Below are 25429 nucleotides of genomic sequence, written 5' to 3' on the forward strand. Positions count from 1 at the left end.
CCAGGTGCTCAGAGCCCACCAAGTCTTACTGGAACCCCGGAGCAGGTCCCTCTGAGTCTGGAAGCCCCCACCCCCGCCCCGTGCCGCTGCCTGGCCGCCGGTCACACCGGGCTCAGGGGCCATTCCGACAGGAGAGGAAGCCCCTCCCGCCCCAGGTAGACAGCTGGTGGGTGAGGCGGGCACTCGCTGTCTCTGCATGCATCACACGGCGCCCTGTGCCAGTGCGCAATGGCACGCCCGGGCCCCTTCCAAGGCTGCTGGCTCCTGGAGTGCCGGCGGCCTCCTGGCCCAGTGCCCCATTTCCTCCCGGGTGGAGCGGGGAGGGAGGGAGGCGGTGGGGACCGGCGGGGCGCAGGTGCGCAGGCCAGGCCCTGCAGAGCGGGAAGGCGGGATGGGGCAGGGGGTCTGGGGGGGTGGCCTAGGGTTCGGGCGCTACGGGCTTCCCTGGCGTGGCGCACGCGCGCAAAGCGCTGCCGGCAGCGCCTGGCCCAGACCTGCGCTCTCCAAGGGCTCGCCCTTCAGATCGGGCCCCTTCCCGCTGCTGCTGCTGCTCCTGCTGCTGCTGCTGCCGGGGCCGCCGGCTGGGGCGCGTCCAGGGAACCCCAAGCGCCGGAGCTCGGGGGGAGAGGAGACGACGGGGGGCTGCGGGGACCGAGCGGAGTCCACGTGACTCAGGGAGGGCGAGCCACCCCACCCCCCGCAGGGGCCTTGGGGAAGGAAAGTCCCTTGTATGGTGTGCCCGCTGGAAGCCAAGAGGTCCAGCGCCAGACGCTGCTCAGCCTTTCCTAGCTGCAGCGTTTCCTGTAGCGCAGGAGAGAGATCGCAGGACTTGAGCGCATCCTTGCCCGCTACGGGGCCCAACGACCCTTCCCGGAGCCTGGGGGTCGGGTCGAAGTCGCCTGGGCGGGGGGACTCAGGGGGGCATTCCAACGGGTGGGGTGGGGCGGGGCGGGCACAGCCCCGAAGCCCCACCCAAGGCCACGCCCCGATGTGACTCCGCCTCCAAGCCCCGCCCCCGCCCCGCATTTAAAGGGCTCGCTCTCTCCGCAGCGCAACCTCTGCTGTCTGCATCGCCCCGCGCTCGCTGAGGTGCCTGCGACTTTAATTAAAGGGCCGTCCCCTCGCTTGGGCTGCAGCACCGCCCCTCGGCTCCTTGCGCCTCAAAATGAGTAGCTCCCACTCCCGGGCGGGCCAGAGCGCTGCGGGCGCGGCTCCGGGCAGTGGCGCCGACACGCGAGACGCAGAGATGCCGGCCACCGAGAAGGACCTGGCGGAGGATGCGCCATGGAAGAAGATCCAGCAGAACACATTCACGCGTTGGTGCAACGAGCACCTCAAGTGCGTGAGCAAGCGCATCGCCAACCTGCAGAAGGACCTGAGCGACGGGCTGCGGCTTATCGCGCTGCTCGAGGTGCTCAGCCAGAAGAAGATGCACCGCAAGCACAACCAGAGGCCCACCTTCCGCCAGATGCAGCTCGAGAACGTGTCGGTGGCGCTCGAGTTCCTGGAGCGCGAGAGCATCAAGCTCGTGTCCATCGGTGAGGGCGCGGCGGGCCGCCCGGCGGCGCGGGGCGGCGAGGGAGGGGGCTCCGCGCGTCCTCCCACCTTCTCCGGGCCGACCCCTCGCAGACACCCCGCTAAGCTGTGGCGCCGCCCCTGGAGTCCCCGGGGCCGCCCAGCTCCGTGTGGGCCTCGAGAACAAAGGCTCGCAGGCCGGCGGTGCGTGCGGACCGCTACGCGCCCCCGCCCGCCGGTCCCCGGCTGGCCCACGCCCAGGCTGAGCTCACATCCTCCACAGGCCGCGCCCCCGCCGCTGCGCCCGCGGTGGGAGAGGGCCTGGGGGGGCGGGCACTGGCCAAGCTCTGGCTGTGCGCCTAGCGCCCCATCTCTAACGAGGGGGAGGCCGGGGCTCTCCATCCCCTACAGCAGTTTGGAGCGGGCCCTCTGGGCTTCAGGCACCCGTGTGGTTCCTTAAACAGGGGGTTGGAGCTTGTGGGTCCCATTGTCTAGTGCCCCCCAGTGAGGATGGCTCATACCCCAAGTTTAGGTCTCTTTTCGGGAACTAGGGGGCCAGAGAGGGCCATAGCTAGCAAAACAGCACCTGAGATGGGTTTGGGCGCTGGCCAGTGAAGCGAGCTGGCTTGTCGTCACTTAGATACCCGGTTACTGTCGAGCTTGTGCCAAACTCCTGCCTCCATGTAGGACTTGCTTTCCTGCATCTAGAATATGCAGGAGTTGTTTGGGAGGTACTCCAGCATGTGCTGGGCTCGCTGCCAGCCCAGTGTTCGTGTCACCGGGCTGGTGAGGCTGGCATTGATCGGGCCTACTGCATCATCCCAGGGACTTCGGAGATGAGAGCCACACAGGGACAGAACTGGTGACTGGGGGGGGGGGGGAGGGAAGATGCGACAGGGAGAGAAGGGGCACGAGCTTTCTTTTCTTCACAATCAAAAGAGGCCTTCCAGTTGTCCCTACAGCCCTGGCCCGGTCCATGCTGAGCCTGAGAATAGGAGGGACCGAGACTCAGGTGCCCCCAACCACTCAGGGCAGGTCTCAAGGGCCCCACCTCTTTCTCTGGAATGCAAGTCGAGGCCGAGGCCCACCCCCCAGTCCCAGCCTCAGTCTAGCCAAGCTGAGTCATCTCTGAGCCTTGGGTGGGGGGGCAACCGGATGTGGGGAGGCGGGCCACACCCCAATTGTCTGGGGGGGGTCTCCTCCTCCCCCCTCCCTCCTTCTCCTCCTCTTGTGAGCTGGCTGGAGCAGGCCTAGTTCCCAGAGCTTTGCCATATAAGGCAAAAAAATGTTGGAAAGCAGCAGTGATTAGGGGAGGGAGGGGGCAGGCTGGCCCGGGGGGCTGGGGAAAGGGGGTGGGAGGGGGCGGGGCCATCCAACCAGTCAGTCTCTCAACTCTGAGCCCGGTCCTTCCCACCCTCTTTTGTGAGGTGGATGGGAGGGCCTAGGCCAGCCTCCTATGGACCGGGGGGGTGGGGGGTGGGGAGGGCCCAGCCCGATGATGGCTGATGAGCTTGGCCTTGTGTTTCCCCTCGTGGGTCATAGTGGACCTCGGGCCTGCTGAGGGCTTGTGCTAGACTCGGGATTCTGCGGGTGGGAGCCTGGCGGGAAGTCCCGGCTGCTCCTGTGCCCTTGGTCTTCTCTGAACCTTCCAGTCACCCCTAGCCTTGAAGCCCCCACTCCACCCTCCTACCTGCCATTTGGGGACAGTGCAAGGCAGTGGTGAGGGACCGGGACCAGCCCCAGTCTAGGAGCAGGAAGGCCGCTCTGTTTTGAATGGCATTGAGCTGGTCCGCAAGATGCCGCCCGCTGGATTCAGAGGCTACCTGCCATTGATAGCCCTTTTGGTGGCGTCCATCCCCTTCTCCCCACCCCCAAGTTGACTCACTAGACAAGTATTTTCTACTGATTGTTGGGGAAGGGTAGGTGGAACACGCCAGCAGGGATTCCAAAGATGAGCTGCCCTCCCGAGTTCTCAGAGCCCCCCCGGCCCCCCCCCGATTGCTTGAGAAGGCTGAGACCCAGAAGGGCCTTGGGTGGGGCTCAGAGCCCAGAGGGATTGCCATGGGGATGGGGTGCAGGGTGCCCGCCCTAACCACTTCCCCTGTGGTGAGCTTGGCGGCCACCAGCCTGTAGCCCAGTGGCCCGTTAGGTGGCGAGGAGGGCAGGCAGCAGCTGAGCAGGCTCTGCTGAGACAGCAGGACTTGGGGACCCCACCCATGACCTCTGCCACCCAGGCTCCCAAGCTGGGCCCTGAGCGCCCAACCCAGGCTCACTGACTCCACCCTCCCCCTTCGGGCTGGGTGAGAGGGCCCCTGGAATGTGTCCTGCCCGTCATCCTGGCTGGCGGGCCATCCCTGCCGGGCCCCAGTGAGTCAGGGCCATGCAGCCCAACCACTGGTTCCTTGGGGCTCCCAGCCCCTCCCCCTGTGCCAGGGCTGCTGCCCAACTCCCAGCCTGGCTCTGTTGGGGGAGGGGGAGCACTAAGGCAGTGGGGGGGGCTCACACCCTCCACCCAAAGGGTCCTTGCCCAACGCCTCCACTTCCGCTTCCCCGGCCTCATGTCATCCACCCGCCCCCGCGACCCCAGGGCAGCAGCCATATTTCCCAACCTCTCCGCCTGCCTGCCTTCCTGTTTCTCAGTGCAGGTCAGGGGCCCTTTCCTGGAGATCCCTGGGGATGGGCGGTGGGCCCCTGCAAAGCACTCATCCCACTCACTCTCCAGAGCCACCTTTGGGGAAGGGGGCTCCTCCCCAGGCCTCCCCTGGCCCTGTCTGCCGCCTAGGTCTGTGTCCTGTCCTTCCTCTGGGTCCCCATGGCCCCAGGGCTTCCAGCAATGCCCCCTCATTGTGCTGTATTGTCACCATGTGTCTACAGGTGTTTTGCCTCTGAACCTCCTTCACACCCCCAAAGGGGCCCTGGGCAGAAAGGGCCCCGACCCACACCCCACCCTGCCCCACGGGGGCCTCTGCCTCCTCTCTGGGGCCTGCTGTGCTGCCACATTCCCCAGTGTCTGGGAGTGGCCTGACACCCTGAATGCGTGCCACCCCCAAACCCACGTGTGTGTGTGTGTGTGTGCGCGCGCGCGCATGCACGGGGACTCCCGGGTCGGCCCTGCCCGCCCAACGCTGCCACTCGTTCCCCTTACAGACAGTAAGGCCATTGTGGACGGGAACCTCAAGCTGATCTTGGGCCTCATCTGGACCCTGATCCTGCACTACTCCATCTCCATGCCTATGTGGGATGAGGAGGAAGACGAGGAGGCCAAGAAACAGACACCCAAGCAGAGGCTCCTGGGCTGGATCCAGAACAAGCTGCCACAGCTGCCCATCACCAACTTCAGCCGGGACTGGCAGAGTGGCAGGGCCCTGGGCGCCCTTGTCGACAGCTGTGCCCCAGGTGAGGGGCATCGGGGGGGCGGGGCCACCTGTAGGGGGGTGGAGGGGATGGCCTGCAGCCAGGTCTCATGGCCCCCCAAACTCATGGCCTTCCTTGCCCCGCAGGCCTGTGCCCTGACTGGGATTCCTGGGATGCCAGCAAGCCCGTGAACAACGCGAGGGAAGCCATGCAGCAGGCCGACGACTGGCTGGGCATCCCTCAGGTACGCTCCGCCGGGCCAACCGGGGCCGTCTGGGGGCCGAGGTCCCAGTGCGGAGAGGTGGCGCGTCCCAGGACCCTGAGGCTTGGAGGCCAACTGGCTCCTTTTTCTGCGCGTGACAGGTGATCACCCCTGAGGAGATCGTGGACCCCAATGTGGATGAGCACTCCGTCATGACCTACCTGTCCCAGTTTCCCAAGGCCAAGCTGAAACCAGGGGCTCCCCTGCGGCCCAAACTGAACCCGAAGAAAGCCCGCGCCTATGGTCCAGGTGAGAGAGCCAGGCGGGGGGGTCCTCCTGCAAGGTGACCTCCTCCCTGAACGTGAGCTCCTGGGGAGTGTTCAGTCACGTGGCTGCCAGGTGACCAAATGCCCCTCCATGAGTCAGACAGGAGTGGGTCAGGGCTGGTCAAAACTGGCCACTGGCTCTGTGTTCCCCCCACCACACCAGCCCGAGGCAAACTCAAGCCAGCGTTCTAGAAAACAGGCCCAGACCTGTCCCACGGCAGGAGCACAGCTGGGGCTGAAGGCCGGGTTCTGCGTGCTGGGGTGTACACCGAACTGACTCACCCCGTTCCAAACGGCCTGATGGGGCTGCGGCGGGGGTGCGCCAGCCCTCACAGCCAGCCTGTGGCTTCCCCCCCATCCCTGGGCAGGCATCGAGCCCACAGGCAACATGGTGAAGAAGCGGGCAGAGTTCACCGTGGAGACCAGAAGCGCCGGGCAGGGAGAGGTGCTGGTGTATGTGGAGGATCCAGCCGGGCACCAGGAGGAGGTAGGGCGGCCGGCAGGCAGGGCAGGGCGCTGCCGGGCCCCCGCGTGGAGGGGCCGCTGTGAGCCACGGCTCACGGACTCTTCCCGCCCTAGGCAAAGGTGACCGCCAATAACGACAAGAACCGTACCTTCTCTGTCTGGTATGTCCCCGAGGTGACGGGGACTCACAAGGTGAGCCCTCATCCCAAGGGGAGGCCAGTGGCGAGGGCAGTGGCGAGGGCACCCCAACCCTGCCCTCACGGTGCGCCCCTCCTGGGAACAGGTCACCGTGCTCTTTGCCGGCCAGCACATCGCCAAGAGCCCCTTCGAGGTGTATGTGGACAAGTCCCAGGGAGATGCCAGCAAAGTGACGGCCCAGGGCCCTGGCCTGGAGCCCAGCGGCAACATCGCCAACAAGACCACCTACTTTGAGATCTTCACGGCGGGTGAGGGGAGGGTGCCGGGGCCGGCAGGTCTGGGGGAAGAGCTGGGGGTGGTGCAGGAGCGGCCTGGAGGCTCCGGGATCTGAGCCGATGCCTCCCGGCAGGAGCGGGGACAGGCGAGGTGGAAGTGGTGATCCAGGACCCCACAGGACGGAAGGGTACCGTGGAGCCTCAGCTGGAGGCCCGGGGCGACAGCACGTATCGCTGCAGCTACCAGCCCACCGTGGAGGGCGTCCACACGGTGCATGTCACCTTCGCTGGTGTGCCCATCCCTCGCAGCCCCTACACTGTCACTGTTGGCCAAGGTAGGCCAGTCCCGGCCGCCCCCCGCTGGGCACGGCTCCAGCCCTGCGGTCTCGGAGGGGGGCAGCCGGGCAGGTCCCGTTCCAGCCCCCGGCCCGGCTCCCGGGGCTTCTGTACTTGCACTGTGCGGGGCACTCTTTCTGGCGCGGCTGGGACCCTCCTCCTCCTCCTCCTCCTCCTCTTGCCCTCTCCATCTCTCTCTCTCTCTCCACGCTCTCACCTTCGGAAGAGCTCGCTCCAGCTGTCTAGAAACCTGCTGCTCTCTGCTCTGCCCACAGGGTCAACGGTACTTGGATCTGTCTTCCTAGGGGGGCGGCTAGGCGGGGGGCTGGCGTGGCTGGAGCAGGTGGGAGGAGGCCTGCCGTGTCCTGGCCTGGGCCACACAGATCCTAGGGTCACGGTCCCTTCCAGTTCTTTCTTACGCATCCCTTACTGGCCCATGTGGCCCGATGGCCCAGCCTTGTGGGAGCAAGGGAGGGGTCGCCCAGCGCCAGCTCCCAGCAGCTCAGCCAGCCTTCTGCTCACAGCTTGTAACCCAGGGGCCTGCCGCGCCGTCGGCCGGGGCCTCCAGCCCAAGGGTGTGCGAGTGAAGGAGACTGCCGACTTCAAGGTGTACACGAAGGGCGCGGGCAGTGGGGAGCTGAAGGTCACCGTGAAGGGTCCCAGTAAGTTGGCCTGTGGCTGGGCTGGGGTGGGCGGTACGAGTCCCCGGCCACTGCTGGGCAGGCCTGAGGCCCTCCCTTGTCTCCGGCAGAGGGCGAAGAGCGCGTGAAACAGAAGGACCTGGGGGATGGTGTCTATGGCTTCGAGTATTACCCCATGGTCCCCGGCACATACACTGTCACCATCACGTGGGGCGGCCAGAACATCGGGCGCAGGTGAGGCCCCGGGCTGAGCTCAGAGGTGGCGCGCTCCTCCCTCTGCTGGGTTTGGGCTGGCCCCCCTCCAAGACGGGGCCCCTTGGCACTCCCCTGGGTGGCTCTCTCGTTGCAGTCCCTTCGAGGTGAAGGTGGGCACCGAGTGTGGCAATCAGAAGGTGCGGGCTTGGGGCCCCGGGCTGGAGGGTGGCGTCGTCGGCAAGTCCGCAGACTTTGTGGTGGAGGCCATTGGGGACGATGTGGGCACCCTGGGTAAGTTGGAGGCTGCGATGTGGGCACCTGGGGGCAGAGGCTGGTAAGGGCCACCCTTCCGAGGCTCCAGGGCACTGACGGAGCTGGCGGCTGTCGTCAGGCTTCTCGGTGGAGGGCCCGTCGCAGGCCAAGATCGAATGTGATGACAAGGGCGATGGCTCCTGTGATGTGCGCTACTGGCCCCAGGAGGCTGGCGAGTATGCCGTGCACGTGCTGTGCAATAGTGAAGACATCCGCCTCAGCCCCTTCATGGCCGACATCCGCGAGGCGCCCCAGGATTTCCATCCCGACAGGGTAAAGGGCGCGGGCTGCTGGGCTGGGTCTCTGGGCTTTGGGGCCCTGGGCTGGCATCGCCGGCAGCGTGCTCCTGCCACTCTGTCTTTGGAGGCCAGCACTTGGTCCCCTGAGATCTGGGTGGCCTCCCATTAGGTGAAGGCACGTGGGCCTGGATTGGAGAAGACGGGTGTGGCTGTCAACAAGCCGGCAGAGTTCACGGTGGATGCCAAGCACGGCGGGAAGGCTCCTCTCAGGGTCCAAGTCCAGGTGGGGTGCCCATCTGTGGTGGGGACAGGGTGGGCAGGTGCCCAGACCCGGGCACTGACCAGGAGGCCGCCCACTCCCGCCCACTTTCCAGGACAACGAGGGCTGCCCCGTGGAGGCAGTGGTCAAGGACAACGGCAACGGCACTTACAGCTGCTCCTACGTGCCCCGGAAGCCGGTGAAGCACACGGCCATGGTGTCCTGGGGAGGTGTCAGCATCCCCAGCAGCCCCTTCCGGGTGAGCCTGCCCTCTGCAGGCCTCAGACAGGCCTTTAGCCCACTTCCCTGGGCGCCTGCTTTGCTTTGCTACGGCCCTCTTCGATGAAACTCGCATACCGTACAGCCTACCCCGTTCAATTAAACAACTCGGTGGTTGTGAGTAAGTTCGGAGTTGTGCGGCCATCACCACAGTCGAGGATGAGAAACTCCTCTACGCCTCAACTGCCCTCGGCCCCTAAGCAGCCGCTCACCCGCTTTCTGGCTGTGCGGTTTACCTTCTCGAGACATTTACTGGGGATGGACTCCCAGGCCCTGTGGCTTTTTATGTCTGGCTGCTTTCACTCAACACCGTGTTCGCGTTAGTTCACCCGCAGCACAGCATGAGTCAGTGCTTCCTGCCTTTTTACGGCTGAATGATGCGCCATCGTATGGATAGACCACGTGTTAGGTGTCCAGTCATTTGTTGATGGGCGTTTGGGGTTTTTTCACCTTTTGGCTGCCGTGAACGTTCCAGTACAGGTGTTAGTGCAGACGAGCGATCTCATTGCTCTGGGTGGATAGATAGCGAAGGGTGGTGGCACTGCAGCATCATATGGTTGCTTTACATGTCACTGTTCAAGGAGCCACCAGGCGACTCCCCAGGGTGGTCGCGCCATTTTGCCCCTCCTCCAGACTGGTCATGCCCCTGCACTTGCCCCCGTGCCCTGCAGGTGAATGTGGGAGCCGGCAGCCACCCAAACAAGGTCAAGGTGTATGGCCCAGGAGTGGCCAAGACGGGACTCAAGGCTCACGAGCCCACCTACTTCACTGTGGACTGCACGGAGGCCGGCCAGGGTAAGGCCCTGCCTCGAGAGCGCGGGTGGGCGAGTGGGTGAGGCGTCCCCGTGAGGTCCCAGCCTCCACTCCCTCCTCCCCCGCAGGTGACGTCAGCATTGGCATCAAGTGTGCCCCCGGTGTGGTGGGCCCCGCTGAGGCCGACATTGACTTCGACATCATCCGCAATGACAATGACACGTTCACAGTCAAGTACACACCCCGTGGGGCTGGCAGCTACACCATCATGGTCCTCTTTGCTGACCAGGTGGGTGCTGCCGCTCCCGGCCCCTAATGCTGCTGGGTGTTGGGGTGCTGCTCTCCTCTCAGCGCTTCTCCTCCCGCCCCCTGCAGGCCACGCCCACCAGCCCCATCCGGGTCAAGGTGGACCCCTCCCACGATGCCAGCAAGGTGAAGGCCGAGGGCCCTGGCCTCAGTCGTACCGGTGAGGACGAGTACCCCATGGGGAGGTTGGGGAGCCCCGAGGGGGCGTGGGGCAAGGTGCCCCTACAGGGTAGCTGTGTCTCCTTAGGTGTCGAGCTTGGCAAACCCACCCACTTCACGGTCAATGCCAAAGCCGCCGGCAAAGGCAAGCTGGATGTCCAGTTCTCGGGGCTGGCCAAGGGGGACGCGGTGCGTGATGTGGACCTCGTTGACCACCATGACAATACCTATACCGTCAAGTACACTCCTGTGCAGCAGGTAGCTACCTTGACCCCCCGTGGCCGCGCCTGTCCATACACCCGCTGAGCCCGTGCGCCCCCTCATGTGGTGGGCTGGGTGGGCAGCTCCAGGGGGCTTCCCGCCCACTCTCGTTTCCCACCTGGGAGAGAGCGGGCATGGAAGTCCAGGGGGTGCAGTGGCAGAGAGAAGCCATTGTCTCTGAAGCCCCCTCCCCATGCCCAAGTTGGGAAGCCACAGGCCAGGGGGACCAGGGCCATGACCCATGACCCTGCCCTTCTGTACCCTTCCCAGGGCCCAGTGGGTGTCAGTGTCACTTATGGAGGGGATCCTATCCCCAAGAGCCCCTTCTCGGTGGCGGTGTCTCCAAGCCTGGACCTCAGCAAGGTCAAGGTGTCCGGCCTGGGAGAGAGTAAGTAGTTGGGGCCTGTCACAGACAGCCACTGAGCGTGCCCCGGGGCTGCCTGGGCCCGTGTCACAGTTCTCTCCTTCCTTTCATCATGTCAACAGAGGTGGATGTTGGCAAAGACCAGGAGTTCACAGTCAAGTCGAAGGGTGCCGGTGGCCAAGGCAAAGTGGTGTCCAAGATTGTGGGCCCCTCGGGGACAGCAGTGCCCTGCAAGGTGGAGCCAGGCCTAGGGGCTGACAACAGCGTGGTGCGTTTTGTGCCCCGTGAGGAGGGCCCCTACGAGGTCGAGGTGACCTACGACGGCGTGCCTGTGCCTGGCAGCCCCTTTTCTCTCGAAGCTGTGCCCCCCACCAAGCCTAGCAAGGTAACTGGGGTGTAGGCGCCACCCCCTCTCTTCTCCAGACTCGCCCTCACCCCTTCTCATTTTTGTCCTTTTGAGCGGTGGCCCTGCCCAGGCCTGCCTGTGCCCGTCTGGTGGGGGAGGGGAGCCAGAACGAGAGGAGGCAGACGGAGTCAGGCTGGGGGTCTCAGGGTCAAGGGTCAGGGAGGTGGCGTGGCTTTGGCTCCTGACCCGCCCCTCCTCCCTCAGGTGAAAGCCTTTGGGCCGGGGCTGCAGGGGGGCAGTGCAGGCTCCCCTGCCCGCTTCACCATCGACACCAAGGGCGCCGGCACAGGCGGCCTGGGCCTGACAGTGGAGGGCCCCTGTGAGGCCCAGCTTGAGTGCCTGGACAACGGGGACGGCACGTGCTCTGTGTCCTACGTGCCTACGGAGCCCGGGGACTACAACATCAACATCCTCTTCGCTGACACCCACATCCCCGGCTCCCCGTTCAAGGCCCACGTGGTTCCCTGCTTTGACCCATCCAAGGTCAAGTGCTCGGGCCCTGGGCTGGAGCGGGCCACCGCCGGTGAGGCAGGCCAGTTCCACGTGGACTGCTCGAGCGCAGGCAGCGCAGAGCTGACCATTGAGATCCGCTCCGAGGCGGGGCTGCCAGCCGAGGTGCACATCCAGGACCACGGTGACGGCACACACACCATCACCTACATCCCCCTGTGCCCCGGGGCCTACACTGTCACCATCAAGTACGGCGGCCAGCCCGTGCCCAACTTCCCCAGCAAGCTGCAGGTGGAGCCCGCAGTGGACACCTCAGGCGTCCAGTGCTATGGGCCCGGAATTGAGGGCCAAGGTGAGAGGCCTCCCACCACAGGGCACAGGAGCAGGGGGAGCCGGGGGCCCTGGAGCCCCATTCTTCCTCTCCCTGCCCCCCTGCAGGCGTCTTCCGAGAAGCCACCACTGAGTTCAGTGTGGATGCCCGGGCTCTGACGCAGACCGGAGGGCCGCACGTCAAGGCTCGCGTGGCCAACCCCTCGGGCAACCTGACCGAGACCTACGTGCAGGACTGTGGCGACGGCACGTACAAAGTGGAGTACACGCCTTACGAGGAGGGTGCGTGCTGGGGCGCTGGAGGGATGGGCCGGGGGTGGGGGCAGGGCGACCTGGGCTCCTTCTGACCCAGCCTGCCCTCCTGCAGGACTCCACTCTGTGGATGTGACCTACGACGGCAGCCCTGTGCCCAGCAGCCCCTTTCAGGTGCCCGTGACCGAGGGCTGTGACCCCTCCCGAGTGCGCGTCCATGGGCCGGGCATCCAAAGCGGCACCACCAACAAGCCCAACAAGTTCACCGTGGAGACCAGGTGAGCGAGGGCCCCAGAAGCAGGGGCTGCAGTGCGCCTTGGAACCCAGGGGATAACGGGCTGTCTCTCTGGACCAGGGGAGCTGGCACAGGGGGCCTGGGCCTGGCTGTAGAGGGCCCCTCCGAGGCCAAGATGTCCTGCATGGACAACAAGGACGGCAGCTGCTCGGTCGAGTACGTCCCCTATGAGGCTGGCACCTACAGCCTTAATGTCACCTACGGCGGCCATCAAGTGCCAGGTGAGGAGGCAGGTCAGCTGGGGCCGGGCTGGGACCACCTGTCCGCCCTCCACTCTGTCTCACACAGCTGCCATCCCTCTGCCCGCCTCCAGGCAGTCCTTTCAAGGTCCCTGTGCACGATGTGACAGACGCGTCCAAGGTCAAGTGCTCTGGGCCTGGCCTGAGCCCAGGCATGGTCCGTGCCAACCTCCCTCAGTCCTTCCAGGTGGACACGAGCAAGGCCGGCGTGGCCCCGCTGCAGGTCAAAGTGCAGGGGCCCAAAGGTGAGAGTGTTCCTGTGCCTGGGAGTGGGGGTCAGCTCAGGAGAGTGTGGTCTTCTGAGGGAGGGGACCCAGCACACGGCGGGGGGCGGGGGGGCGGGGCCGGTGGGCAGGCAGTTGACGGAGGAGCCTCAGTTGACCCCAGAGCCAGTGCCCTGGGGCAGGGGACCAAAAGGAGGCAGAACAGACAGGACTCGGCCACTGAGCAGATGTGGCAGGCGGGAGGGAGGTAGAGCGGGCAAGGGTCTGAGATGTCACAGGGGCTCAGGGTTGTTCTGGGGACGGGCAGGTGAGGGCAAGTCGAGCCCCCCTGGGGTGAGGGCTGGGTGCGTGGCCCAGACTCGGCTTTCTAGTGCGGTGGGACTAGGGGCCCAGGGCACCGGCTAAGGCTCTGTCTGGGGGGCCAGGCCTGGTGGAGCCGGTGGATGTGGTGGACAATGCCGATGGCACCCAGACCGTGAACTATGTGCCCAGCCGTGAGGGGCCCTACAGCATCTCGGTGCTGTACGGGGAAGAAGAGGTGCCCCGAAGGTAAGAGGCTGGGCCCTCTGCCCGTGGGGAGGGGCCTGGGCTGGGCACCAAGAGCCTTCCTGACCGCTCACAGCATCCTGGGCTAACAGCCCCTTCAAGGTCAAGGTGCTGCCTACACATGATGCCAGCAAGGTAAAGGCCAGCGGCCCCGGGCTCAACACCACTGGCGTGCCCGCCAGCCTGCCTGTGGAGTTCACCATTGACGCAAAGGATGCAGGGGAGGGCCTGCTGGCGGTCCAGATCACGGTGAGCCGGCTGCACGGGTGGCCACCTGGTCCTGCTGTTTTGCAGCTCCGGGCACAGGGAAGGCGAGGGAGGGGAGGGGCCCAGGCCGGAGCGGGGTGCAGTGCGGGGTCCGCGGCCTGGGGCAGATGGGCCAGTCTGGCTCTCTGGTCTCCCTAAGGAGCCGTGCCAGCCAGGGCAGGCCCCCCGCCTCTAGGATGGTGGTGACAGACACAGGCTTCCCCACGCACGCACTTGCTCACTTCTGATGTCACCAAAGCCCTTAGTGCCTCAGCTTTTCTGCCTGTAACATTCTCTGGGGCCAGGTATAAGGCTAGGACTCTGAGATCTTCGGGGGAACTTGTCCTGGTGCTAGGGCAGGCCCTGGGGTAGAGGATGGGAGCTGAGAGGTCCTCGTGGGGGTAAAGCAGGATGAGCGCCAAGTCCCTGGCCCTGCCTGTTGTCACGCAGGGTGCAGGGGACGGGGGCACTGGGCATTTTGGTGCTTCCCTTCTGGACCTTGTCCGTGGGGAAGTAAAGGACAGTGGTGGATGCAGGCAGCCGTCTTGGGCCATGGTGGCTGAGCGGCTCAGAGGCTGTCCCTACAGCAGTGGTGCTTGACGCTTAGTCCTTTGAGAGGGCCTGAGGGAACCCCGGGCCTGGCTGGGCTTGGGCCAACCGCCTCCCCTGTGCCCTGCCACACAGGACCCTGAGGGCAAGCCCAAGAAGACGCACATCCAAGACAACCACGACGGCACGTACACGGTGGCCTACGTGCCAGACGTGACGGGCCGCTACACCATCCTCATCAAGTATGGTGGTGATGAGATCCCCTTCTCCCCGTACCGCGTTCGGGCCGTGCCCACGGGGGATGCCAGCAAGTGCACCGTCACAGGTGAGCCAGCCCGCCAGCGGCCACGGCGCTCAGCACGGGGCTTGGGTGTGCCTGTGTGCAAGGGCTCGCTGCTTGGGGCGGCGTGTGGGAGTGGGGGCCGCCCCCTTGAGTGACTCACCTGACCTTTCTCCTTGCTCTCTGCCCTCTCACCTCAGTGTCAATCGGAGGTCACGGGCTAGGTAAGCTGCTTGCTGGGGCCACTCCCAATGCCCCTCCTGCCCAGAGGGCAGCTTCCTTTCCTCTTCCATGCTGATTCCCAGGACAGTTCCAGCTGCAGCTCTTGGCAGGGACAGAGGGGGGATTTGGAGGGTTAGGGCCCAGGGAGGCCTCCGGAGCTGAGCATGAGTGCTCCGGCCCTCCCCCTCTCTGGGCCTCCATTTCCCCATCTGAGAAGTCGGGTTGCAGCTGAGAGCTTTGGGGTGAGGTGCATCCTGAGAGGCACCCCCCTGGAGGCTCTGGGGTCTGGGGATCTTGGCTTCCCGGGAAAGTCCCGGGGGCGGGCAGCAGGCCCTTGCTTTTCGCTTCCTCTTTCCGCCTCCAGGGCTCTCGCGTGGGGTCTCCCCCAAGCAGTGGGAGTCCCCAGCCCCTGCCGGATCCACAGACCCCCATCCCCACCTCCCGGGGGCCTCTGCGTCCCAGGCCGGGGGAGGTGCAGGCTGCATGAGTGGGTGGGGCTGGCTGGTAGTGCCGTAGCACCAGCGTCGACTGCTTGGGCGGCCAGCATGGCGGGGCCCGGCCCGGCCTCAGAGCCCCAAAGTGCACTCGGTGGCCCCTCCTCCCCCCCTCCCTCCCTCCCCCTATTCCCCAAGCAGTGACGTTATTCAGATGGTCCCCAACCAGACACGGAGGTTCTCCTGCTCAGGCATGGGAGGGGAGAGCCAGCCCCAGCCAGGGACACCAAAAAGAGGCAACGAGTACACGGGAGCCTCTGAGGGCTGTCGGCCTGGACCTTGGCCAAGGCAGCCAGGGAGAAAGTTAGAGGGTGGCTGGGGCTCCACGGCAGGGGCTCGATGACTTTGGACAGCAGGCCTCGGGGTCTGAGACGCCAGCCCTGCGTGCCTAGGGCAGGGGGTAGGGCCTGGGGGGGCAGAGGCAGGGGCAGGGCTGGGCTGAGGGAGTGGTCTCGGTTTACCTGGCCACCGCGTGCAGAATGGAGACAGGGCGCCCAGCTAGGGAACCGAAGTCACCTCTGGACCTGTCGGAGGGGTGGCTTGGGCTAGGCTGCTGGTGGTGGGGCTTGAGGGGGAGCCAAACAGGGCGGGTACTTTGAGGATGGAGCAGCTGAGGGGCTGGGCGCTGGGCCGGGAAAGCGGGGAGTCGGGGCTGACTGTGAGGTTGGGGCCTGAGCTACTAGCTAGTTGGCGGGTCCAGGTTCCGAGCCAGGGAGACCAGGTGTGGCTATGTGTGAGGTGAGGCCTCCCAGGGCAGGGGCGGCAGCAGGGGGGGGCCGGGTGTAGAGCTCAGGAGAGCCGCGGAAGGCCAGCATGGAGCCCTTGCGCCAAGTGGGAGCCCTCGACGGACAGGAGAGTCCGGTGGCAGGCTGGCCGGGGGGCCCCCTTGCACTCAGCCCTCGAGTTGGTCCGGTGCTCCCAGCTGCTTCCCTGGCAGGGGCCGGGCTCCAGAAAGCACTCGCTGCCAGGCCTCCCAGCCCACAGCCCCCCGAGCCTCCGCGGCTGAGCCCAGATCATAACGTCACTGTCCCTCCCCTCTCCTCGGGCGCTCTGGGGCCCTGGAGGCTGCTCAGCTGCTCCGCTCTCGCCGCCCCGCGGCCGTGGCTCTGGCTTGGGCCTCCTGCCCCCCTTCCCCCTGGGCGATGCCACTGCCTGCTGCGCTGTGCTTCCTGGGTGCTAACCCTGCTGCCTACCTGCTTCCCTGCTCCCAGCTCCCTGCCTGCGCCGGGCCACGCCCGGCTGCCCCTCTCTGCAAGCCTCCGGTCGAGCGAGCATTCTCAGTTGTCAGGAAACTCCAATTTCACCTTCAGGCCCGGGGGGCGGGGGGCGAGTGTCACGTCCCCCACGCTGCAGCAGGACTCTGCCTCACCGCGTCCGCACACGGCACTGGGGGCCGGGGCCAGGCCACAGGGGCGAAGGCAGCCGTGGGCCCAGCCGGAGCGCTGGCGCCACTCAGCGTGGCCCACGGCACAGGCTGAAGCCAAGTGGGCGGGGGCGGTGGCAGCAAATGCTTGTGCCCTGATGGCGGCGGTGGCCTCGTGGGCTTCCCGGCCCTTCCTTCCTCTCAGACTCCTGGGTGCTGCCCGTTGGGCCTTTCCCATGTGGGGGACTCCCCCGAGACAGGACTCCCAGGCTTGAGGTGGCTCAGGGGAACCTTTCCTGCCTTCTGAGAAATCACTCACCATCCCAGCTTGGGGGGGCGGGGGCGGGAGGCCTGGCTGTGCTTGGTGGTGGCAGTAAGAGGCCTGGGCGGGCGGCAGGTGGACAGGAGTGGCCCGAGCGCCGCGCTCATGCACCGGCGCCCCCTTTGGGGACCCACCCTACCCCACCAGGCGCTGGCATCGGCCCCACCATCCAGATTGGGGAGGAGACGGTGATCACCGTGGACACCAAGGCGGCGGGCAAAGGCAAGGTGACCTGCACCGTGTGCACACCCGACGGCTCCGAGGTGGACGTGGACGTGGTAGAGAACGAGGACGGCACCTTTGACATCTTCTATACGGCCCCCCAGCCGGGCAAATATGTCATCTGCGTGCGCTTCGGTGGCGAACACGTGCCCAATAGCCCCTTCCAAGTGACGGTCAGGAGGGGTCAGGGGTGAGGCGTCCGGGCGGGGCTCATCTGTGGTGACAGGGTCTCCAGCTCTCGTGCGTTGCCCTGCAGGCTCTGGCCGGAGACCAGCCCGCGGCGCAGCCCCCACTACGGCCTCAGCAGCTGGCCCCACCATACACCTACTCCCAAGGCGGCCAGCAGACCTGGGTATGGCCTGGCCCGCCTCCTCCCAGCCCTAGGGGACACTCGGGGACCAGCCAGCTGGGTGTCCCGTGAGGCCCTGTTCTGCCGCTTGTTGGGAGGGGCCCCAGATCCTCCCACGCGGGACCCCCGGCCCTCCTGCAGCTCCTCACTCAGGCCCTCTGTCTCCACTGCAGGCCCCAGAAAGACCCTTGGTGGGTGTCAATGGGCTGGATGTGACCAGCCTGAGGCCCTTCGACCTTGTCATCCCCTTCACCATCAAGAAGGGCGAGATCACTGGTGAGCGGGGGCGGGAAGGAGCTAGGGAGCCACAGAGGCCAGAGTGTGCCAACGGGCTGCCCTGACCCGGGCCCCACTGCCCTGCAGGGGAGGTGCGGATGCCCTCGGGCAAGGTGGCGCAGCCAGCCATCACCGACAACAAGGATGGCACCGTGACCGTGCGCTACGCACCCAGCGAGGCCGGCCTGCATGAGATGGACATCCGCTATGACAACATGCACATCCCAGGTGCGCCCCTCAGCATGCCACCACCACCTTACAGGGTCGTGGGGCTGGGGGAAGGGCTTGGGGACAACACGAGGCCCCCATTCCACGTGGTCCCTCTTCCTGCCTCAGGAAGCCCCCTACAGTTCTACGTGGATTATGTGAACTGCGGCCACGTCACAGCCTACGGGCCTGGCCTCACCCACGGGGTGGTGAACAAGCCTGCTGTCTTCACCGTCAACACCAAGGATGCAGGAGAGGGTGAGCGGCAGCTCTCGTCTTGACCTGCCTGTGTGTCACGGGCTACTGTCATCCGGTGGGGAGCTGGACACTGGAGATGCTCCCCAGATGAGGCTCCCTGCCCCACCCCCAGACTCTGCTTGCCCGTTGGGGCTTCTCCTCATTGGCGCAGTGTCCCTCAGCACAGTTCCCACCCTCACCCACAACTCTCTCCAGGGGGCTTGTCCCTGGCCATCGAGGGCCCATCCAAAGCAGAAATCAGCTGCACTGACAACCAGGACGGGACGTGCAGCGTCTCCTACCTGCCCGTGCTGCCTGGTGACTACAGCATCCTGGTCAAGTACAACGAGCAGCACATCCCGGGCAGCCCCTTCACTGCCAGGGTCACAGGTAGGTGATACCCAGAGCAGTGACAAAAGGAGGCAGGTGGCAGGGTGGGTGCAGTCTCCCTCTGTGCCTGGACACACAGTGACCGTCCCCTGCCAGGTGACGACTCGATGCGCATGTCCCACCTGAAGGTGGGCTCTGCCGCTGACATCCCCATCAATATCTCGGAGACGGACCTCAGCCTGCTCACAGCCACGGTGGTGCCGCCCTCGGGCCGGGAGGAGCCCTGTCTGCTGAAGCGGCTGCGCAATGGCCACGTGGGTAAGAGGCTGGGGAGCAGGGCCTTCTGGAAAGGAGGGAGGCAGGGGGTGGGGGCACGCCTTTCCCCAGCTGACAGCCCCTCCCTGTGTCCAGGGATCTCCTTCGTGCCCAAGGAGACCGGGGAGCACCTGGTGCACGTGAAGAAGAATGGCCAGCACGTGGCGAGCAGCCCCATCCCCGTGGTGATCAGCCAGTCGGAGATTGGGGATGCCAGCCGCGTGCGGGTCTCAGGCCAGGGCCTCCACGAAGGCCACACCTTTGAGCCTGCAGAGTTTATCATCGACACCCGTGATGCAGGTAGGCAGTGGTGGCCTGGAAGCTGGGGTGAGACCACTGTACTTGGCCCCCTGGCTCAGGGGTGTCCCTCCCGCAGGCTATGGTGGGCTCAGCCTGTCCATCGAGGGTCCCAGCAAGGTGGACATCAACACAGAGGACCTGGAGGATGGCACATGCAGGGTCACCTACTGCCCCACGGAGCCTGGAAACTATATCATCAACATCAAGTTCGCTGACCAGCACGTGCCTGGTGAGTGAGGCACCCACGCACCTTCCCCATGGCTGGGCAACCCTCCTCGCCACACCCCAGGGTCCACCTGCAGAAGGTAACTTGTGTGGGATGTGGGTTGTGCTTTCTTCCTGCAGGCAGCCCCTTCTCCGTGAAGGTGACAGGCGAGGGCCGGGTGAAAGAGAGCATCACACGCAGGCAACGGGCCCCTTCGGTGGCTAACGTTGGCAGTCATTGTGACCTGAGCCTGAAGATCCCTGGTAGGAGCTACAGGCGCCAGGGAGGGTCCCAGGGAGTCCTATGTGCCGGCCCGAGGTGGTCCCAAACAGGGGTGGGCCCTTGGTCTCCTGCTCACCAGGCTATCCCCCACCTACAGAAATTAGCATCCAGGACATGACAGCCCAGGTGACTAGCCCATCAGGCAAGAGCCATGAGGCCGAGATCGTGGAAGGGGAGAACCATACCTACTGCATCCGCTTCGTGCCCGCTGAGATGGGCATGCACACCGTCAGCGTCAAGTACAAGGGCCAGCATGTGCCTGGGAGCCCTTTCCAGTTCACTGTAGGGCCCCTGGGGGAAGGGGGAGCCCACAAGGTCCGCGCCGGGGGCCCTGGCCTGGAAAGGGCTGAAGCTGGAGTGCCAGGTAGGCCTGCTTCCTGCGGGGCTCTTGCCATGCCTGGGCGGGGGCTGGGGGGCAGGAGGGGGCTAGCAGCCATGCTCGGCGGGAGCCGATGCCAGGGGAGCAGCCCTCCATGAGGACACACTGTACCTTCCCGCAGCTGAATTCAGCATTTGGACCCGGGAAGCTGGCGCCGGGGGCCTGGCCATTGCTGTCGAGGGCCCCAGCAAGGCCGAGATCTCCTTCGAGGACCGCAAGGATGGCTCCTGTGGCGTGGCCTATGTGGTCCAGGAGCCAGGTACTGAGACGTGGCTCGGGCTGGGAGGCAGCGTTCGGGTTTGGGTGCTGGGCTGGGTCTACGCGGACAGCCCTGCCCGGCTCCCACCCTCCACCTGGAGGTCCCAGGGCCACTCAGGCTGTTTGTGGGAGGTGGCAGGCTCGAATGCTGACAGGTGGGGACCTCCCGGCACGCCCTCTGTTCTCTCTCCCTGCTCAGGTGACTACGAGGTCTCAGTCAAGTTCAACGAGGAGCACATCCCCGATAGCCCTTTTGTGGTGCCTGTGGCTTCTCCGTCTGGTGACGCCCGCCGCCTTACTGTTTCTAGTCTTCAGGTGAGGCACCGAGAGAAACCGCCCGCCTGGGGCTCCTGGGCCCGGCCAGACCAGAGCCGCCGCACAGAGCAGGCCTTGGCCCCGTGTCGAGTGACCCGCCCAGCCCAGCTCGGGGCGCCGGGCTTCTGCTCTGGCCGGGTGCAGCCCACGCTTGGGGTCGGAGGAAGTACCCCTGACCGTCGCGTGGAGTTTTTCTCGTGTCTCAGCTCTAAAGGCTTTGAACAGAAGCCTGTGCCCCTTGAGCACTAGGGCTGAGGTTTAAAGAGGGACAGCCTGCCAGGGCTGAGTGCTGCCCGCAGGGCGGGGCCACCCCCCTTCCTGCCGCCCGGTGTGTGATTGTAGAGCGTGGGTCTGGGAGCGGGGGTGTGTGCCTGTAGCTTGCTGCCCCTCGAGAATCAATGGCTCTCCCTCTTTAAACCAAGCTGGACGCCAGATGGGTAAGTGCAACCCCGTGGGCCTCCTGCTTCTGGAGCCCTGCCTTTCCTTGCCCCGCCCCAGCCCCTAACCGCGTCTGCTGTGCTTCCAGGAGTCAGGGCTAAAGGTCAACCAGCCAGCCTCTTTTGCAGTCAGCCTGAACGGGGCCAAGGGGGCGATCGATGCCAAGGTGCACAGCCCCTCAGGAGCCCTGGAGGAGTGCTATGTCACAGAGATCGACCAAGGTGAGGCCCTGTCCCTTCCCAGCCACCCAGCCGTCTGCCCTGGCCCCACTGGGAGCAGTGGGCCTCCCCCGGGCCTGGCCCACTGGCTGGAAGCAGGCTGAGAGTACAAAGGGAAGGCACGGACTCCGGAAGCAGCCGAGACAGGGCCCAGAGGCCTGGGCTCCTTCAGCCGGGCGGCGCTTCCCCAACTTGTGACCCAAGCCCTTGGGGTACCTAGCTCAGCAGCCATGCTGCTAGGAAGGAAAACGCCTTCTGCAGGCCGTATAGTGCAGTCTCTTGAGGGAGAGACCCAAAGTCCAGTGATGGGGACTGCCCAGGTCTTTGGCCAAGGCCTGGAACTTGGGGACAGCCCCGGGTGTGGGAGGAGCTGCTTGGCCCAATTTCACTAGTTCACAGCCTCATCCTGCCCCTTCCCAGCTGCGTGACCTCAAGCAAGTTCCTGCCTGTCTCTGGGCCCCAGTGAACACGTGGGGGGTAAGGCACCCATGGTAACCTTTGGAGAAGGAGGCATCGAGGCGGGCATTTTGCCTACAAGAGATTCCAGTCCGAATGAGTCCTAGCAGTAGCTTGGGCATCTAAAGCTTCGCCCCTCAGGCTTCAGGAGGTCTGTGCAGTGGGGTGTGGGTGCCCAGCACGGTCTCCGAAAAAAGCTGAGTGGGCCCCCTAGACCTGCTGGACTCAACGCTGGCAGGCAAGGGAAGCCCCTCGCCGATGCCAGTTGGTCAGTTTGGGAGGAGAGACCCCAGGCCCACGGCATGTTCCTCTGCTCCTCAGATAAGTACGCCGTGCGCTTTATCCCACGGGAGAATGGCATCTACCTGATTGATGTCAAGTTCAATGGCACCCACATCCCTGGAAGCCCCTTCAAGATCCGAGTTGGGGAGCCTGGGCACGGAGGGGACCCAGGCCTGGTGTCCGCTTACGGAGCTGGCCTGGAAGGCGGCGTCACAGGTAGGTCAGTGGGTGCAGCTTCCGGTGTGTGAACACAACTGCTCGGGTCCCCCCTCCGAGCTCTCAGTGACAACAGGAGGCGTGCGGAGGTGACAAGGCTACACTGGGGGGCTGCGGTGGGGAAACAGGCCAGGCCAGCTCTGCCCACCCTCCCCAGGGAGCCCAGCTGAGTTCATTGTGAACACAAGCAATGCGGGCGCTGGTGCCCTATCGGTCACAATCGACGGGCCCTCCAAGGTGAAGATGGATTGCCAGGAGTGCCCTGAGGGCTACCGCGTCACCTACACCCCCATGGCACCTGGCAGCTACCTCATCTCCATCAAGTACGGCGGCCCCTACCACATTGGGGGCAGCCCCTTCAAGGCCAGAGTTACAGGTGAGCCTTGTACCAGACTGCCCCTACCCAACCCTGCGCGTGACACTCTGGCCACCTCTTAGCCTCTCGTGCTCTGCCCTGCAGGTCACCGTCTGGTCAGCAACCACAGCCTCCATGAGACATCATCAGTGTTTGTGGACTCCCTGACCAAGACTGCCAGTGCCCCCCAGCATGGGGCCCCAGGCCCAGGTTCCACCGACGCCAGCAAGGTGCTGGCCAAGGGCGTGGGGCTGAGCAAGGCCTACATGGGCCAGAAGAGCAGCTTCACGGTGGACTGCAGCAAAGCAGGTGGGTGTCCAGGCCCTAGCCTGGTTCCAGAAGATGAGGCTAGAAATAAGAGCAGAGAGCCAATGCCTGGGAACATGGGAAGGGGAATGAGGCGGGTGGGAATGCCTTTGGGAGCGGGCCACTTCCAGCCTGGGCCTCCCTGCCATCTCCTCTACCCTTCAGGAAAGTGCCCTGGAGGAGCTGGAGTTTCCTTTGCTGGTCTTGCTGGGGGCGTGGGGGGTTGCTCGCAGCTCTTTAGGAAGGGCTGTCACCCCAAAACAGGCGACGAGGTGGGAAGGGGAGGATACAAGACAGGAGAAGGGAGTCAGCGCAGTCACAGCTGAGGTGGGGGACTTGGGGCCTGGCGCTGAGGCCCCTTCCCACCCCCCCAGGCAACAACATGCTGCTGGTGGGGGTACATGGGCCCCGGACACCCTGCGAGGAGATCCTGGTGAAGCACGTGGGCAGCAGGCTCTACAGCGTCTCCTACCTGCTCAAGGACAAGGGGGAGTACACGCTGGTGGTGAAATGGGGGGACGAGCACATCCCAGGCAGCCCCTATCGCGTCCTGGTGCCCTGAGTTCCGTGTCCGAGCCAGCCAGCGGCTCCCAGGATGAGAAGTGCCCCTGCGCCCGCCCTCCGCCACCCGAGCAGCACCCGCCCCAGCCCTGGCCAGCCCTGGCCACCCTGTCACCGCAGCCGACCCTGCCCTGTGCTGCGCTCCCCTGCCTCCACTTGGGCAAAGGAGAGGGGCGAGCAGAGGCAGCCTGCCTGTCTTCTTTGCTCCTGGGGGGGGTGAGGGGTGGGGGTCTTGTGCACAACCACCCGCTAGTTCTCTTCTCTAGCCAAGAGGAATAAAGTTCTGCTTCCATTCTCCTGAGGGTGGCTCGAGCTTTCTGGCAAGGGTGCTGACACTGTAGACAGGCTGGATGGAAGCACGGGCCCAGACCACAGGCTGCTGGATCTCCAGGCCCGGCCCCCTCCCACTGCCCTGGCACCCAGGGGGTCCCGACTCGGGTCCCATCTGCACTGACCTCCTCTCTGCCTCCCTTAGTTCAGACCAATGTGGGGCAAGGGGTGTGTCGTGCCCCCAGAACAGGGCCTGATGCTAGTGTGCTTATCCCAGACCCCACCAGCAACGGATGCTGTCCCGGGGGAAGGCCAGGCCATGGCCAGGCTACAGGAGGTAAAGTGCTGGGTGGGAGGACCAGATAAGCAGGACCTGAAATCACAACAAGCCCTGGCCATCCTGCAGACAGCTTAAACGTGCCACCATCCCCCGAGGAGGGACTGTCACCAGGCCCCCCGCCCTGGGGGGGCAGGCTGTGGGTCTCCAGGCCCCTCAGTGGGCAGGTGGCAGCAGGTGGACGCATTCAAGGCACTGGCCACAGAGTCTGCCCCATCCCCACTCCAGTGGCAGGCGTCTGCGCCTGTCCTGCCCCATCCCCGCTCCACCTCCCTGCGTGGGCCCTGCCACGGGTCCCTCTTGCCTTCGGCGTGCAAGGGCAATCCCAGCCACTCAGGTCACTGTTGCTCTGCAGCCCTGTTCAGAGCCTCCCTCACCTCTGTGCCCAGTGCCCCACCCCGAGCAATCCACGCTTTTCCGCCCTCTGCACACAACTCTGATGTCCCTCCTGCGGCCGCACAGCCACCCTGCTCCTCCCCTGGGTGGCAGCCAGCTTCACCCCCCAGACGTAGGGAAGGGCCGTAAAGCCAGCCAAGGCTCAAGCTTTCAGGCCTCCTCTCCCAACTGGGCAGCTGAAAACATGCTGGCCATGCCCCCCTTCTGGAAGTACTTTTGGGCCACCATGAGCCCGGATTCAGATCACAGTTGCTTCCCGGCCACAGCCCAGTAAAAACAGCATGAACTCGGGAAGGGAGAGGAAGAGGAGCAGGCAGGGGCCAGCGGCAGCTCCCCAACGCCCAGACCCAGGGCTCCCCCAGCCTCCAGCCCCTCATCCCCAGCATGCAGGGGGCAGGCAGAGCAGGGGCAGCCACTGATCTGCAGGAAAGGGGCATGGTCCCCACCGTTACTGCCCCTGGGCTGGCCTGCGGCCAGTCCCTGGAGACATCTAGAAGCTGCTCAGGTGGAGAAGGGGCAGAGGCAGGCCCAGAGAAGTCCAGCCCCAGTTGGGGGGATAGAGGTCCCCCCCAGGCACCGCCTTCTCCCCTCGGCCCACCAGGCACCCCTCCCGCCGACTCACCCAGAGCCTCCTGCCTGCTCCCCGTACCAGTCCGCCAGGAGGAGACAGTCCTGTCTCCCATCCTTTCCGAACCCTGCCTGCTGGACGGGCCCCCATGGGAGAATGGCCCCAGAGCCAGGCTGAGCTTAACCAGGAGGCTCCGTCCCCGCCCCGGACTCCTCATCACACCCAGGCAGCCATGAGGCACGCTAGGCGGCAGCGGGGGGAAAAGATGCACCCTGGAGGGGGGAAACAGGACCCTGACGACAGCCCTGAGGACAGAGGCCGCAGGACAGACCAGGCCTGAGCCTGAGGCCCGCCCAGGGAGGGGTCAGGAGGGAGCGAGACTGGGGCGCCATCCCTGCCAGGGCTTCTCGGGGGGGGGGGGGAAGAGGCAGACGGCACCAGGAAAAGGATCACCGAGACCCCATCCTGCTGGGGGCAAATGGCTTGGGACCTGGCCCCACTGAGCAAATCCCCCAGAGGACGCCCCAGCTGCTAGGAGACAGGGAAGTGCGAGGCCTGGGCCTCAGCCAGGTTCACACGCAGGATGTCCAGCCCAGGCCACCCACCCAGAGCCAGCAGGGGTGGTGGCCCAGCTCCAACAGGCCCCACGCCCACGCCCGAGCCCCGCTCACCAGCAGGTGCCAGGAGCAGAGATGAGGTCCCAGCCACACGCCTTCCCCCTGGCTGGCCCCATCTCACCTACTAAGTCTGGGGA

General features: G+C 65.4%; 1 protein-coding gene across 2 annotated transcripts; it reads left to right on the forward strand.

Moving 5' to 3' along the window:
• Window positions 1-1165: 1165 nt before the first annotated feature.
• FLNA (filamin A) lies at window positions 1166-23400 on the forward strand (the record flags this gene model as incomplete). Of its 2 annotated transcripts, XM_079727883.1 has the most annotated exons (47): window positions 1166-1538; window positions 4663-4911; window positions 5016-5113; window positions 5233-5380; window positions 5766-5884; window positions 5977-6054; window positions 6146-6308; window positions 6410-6610; window positions 7136-7273; window positions 7363-7486; window positions 7602-7738; window positions 7839-8032; window positions 8168-8281; window positions 8373-8516; window positions 9208-9331; window positions 9418-9578; window positions 9665-9755; window positions 9843-10012; window positions 10286-10403; window positions 10502-10764; window positions 10990-11587; window positions 11674-11847; window positions 11933-12095; window positions 12173-12333; window positions 12426-12596; window positions 13001-13124; window positions 13214-13370; window positions 14052-14241; window positions 14397-14420; window positions 16745-16992; window positions 17076-17171; window positions 17342-17444; window positions 17532-17672; window positions 17781-17909; window positions 18105-18278; window positions 18375-18536; window positions 18630-18833; window positions 18910-19066; window positions 19183-19301; window positions 19418-19684; window positions 19821-19958; window positions 20157-20272; window positions 20799-20931; window positions 21706-21882; window positions 22040-22258; window positions 22343-22546; window positions 22918-23400. In XM_079727883.1, 47 exons carry the CDS (start codon window positions 1166-1168, stop codon window positions 23103-23105), a joined length of 7944 nt encoding a protein of 2647 aa, XP_079584009.1. In that variant the 3' UTR covers window positions 23106-23400. The 2 variants fall into 2 exon arrangements, with proteins under 2 accessions (XP_079584009.1, XP_079584010.1); XM_079727884.1 differs by lacking the exon at window positions 14397-14420.
• Window positions 23401-25429: the final 2029 nt, after the last annotated feature.

This window comes from Hyperoodon ampullatus, assembly GCF_949752795.1.
Source record: "Hyperoodon ampullatus genome assembly, chromosome: X".
NCBI classification, from domain to species: domain Eukaryota; kingdom Metazoa; phylum Chordata; class Mammalia; order Artiodactyla; family Ziphiidae; genus Hyperoodon; species Hyperoodon ampullatus.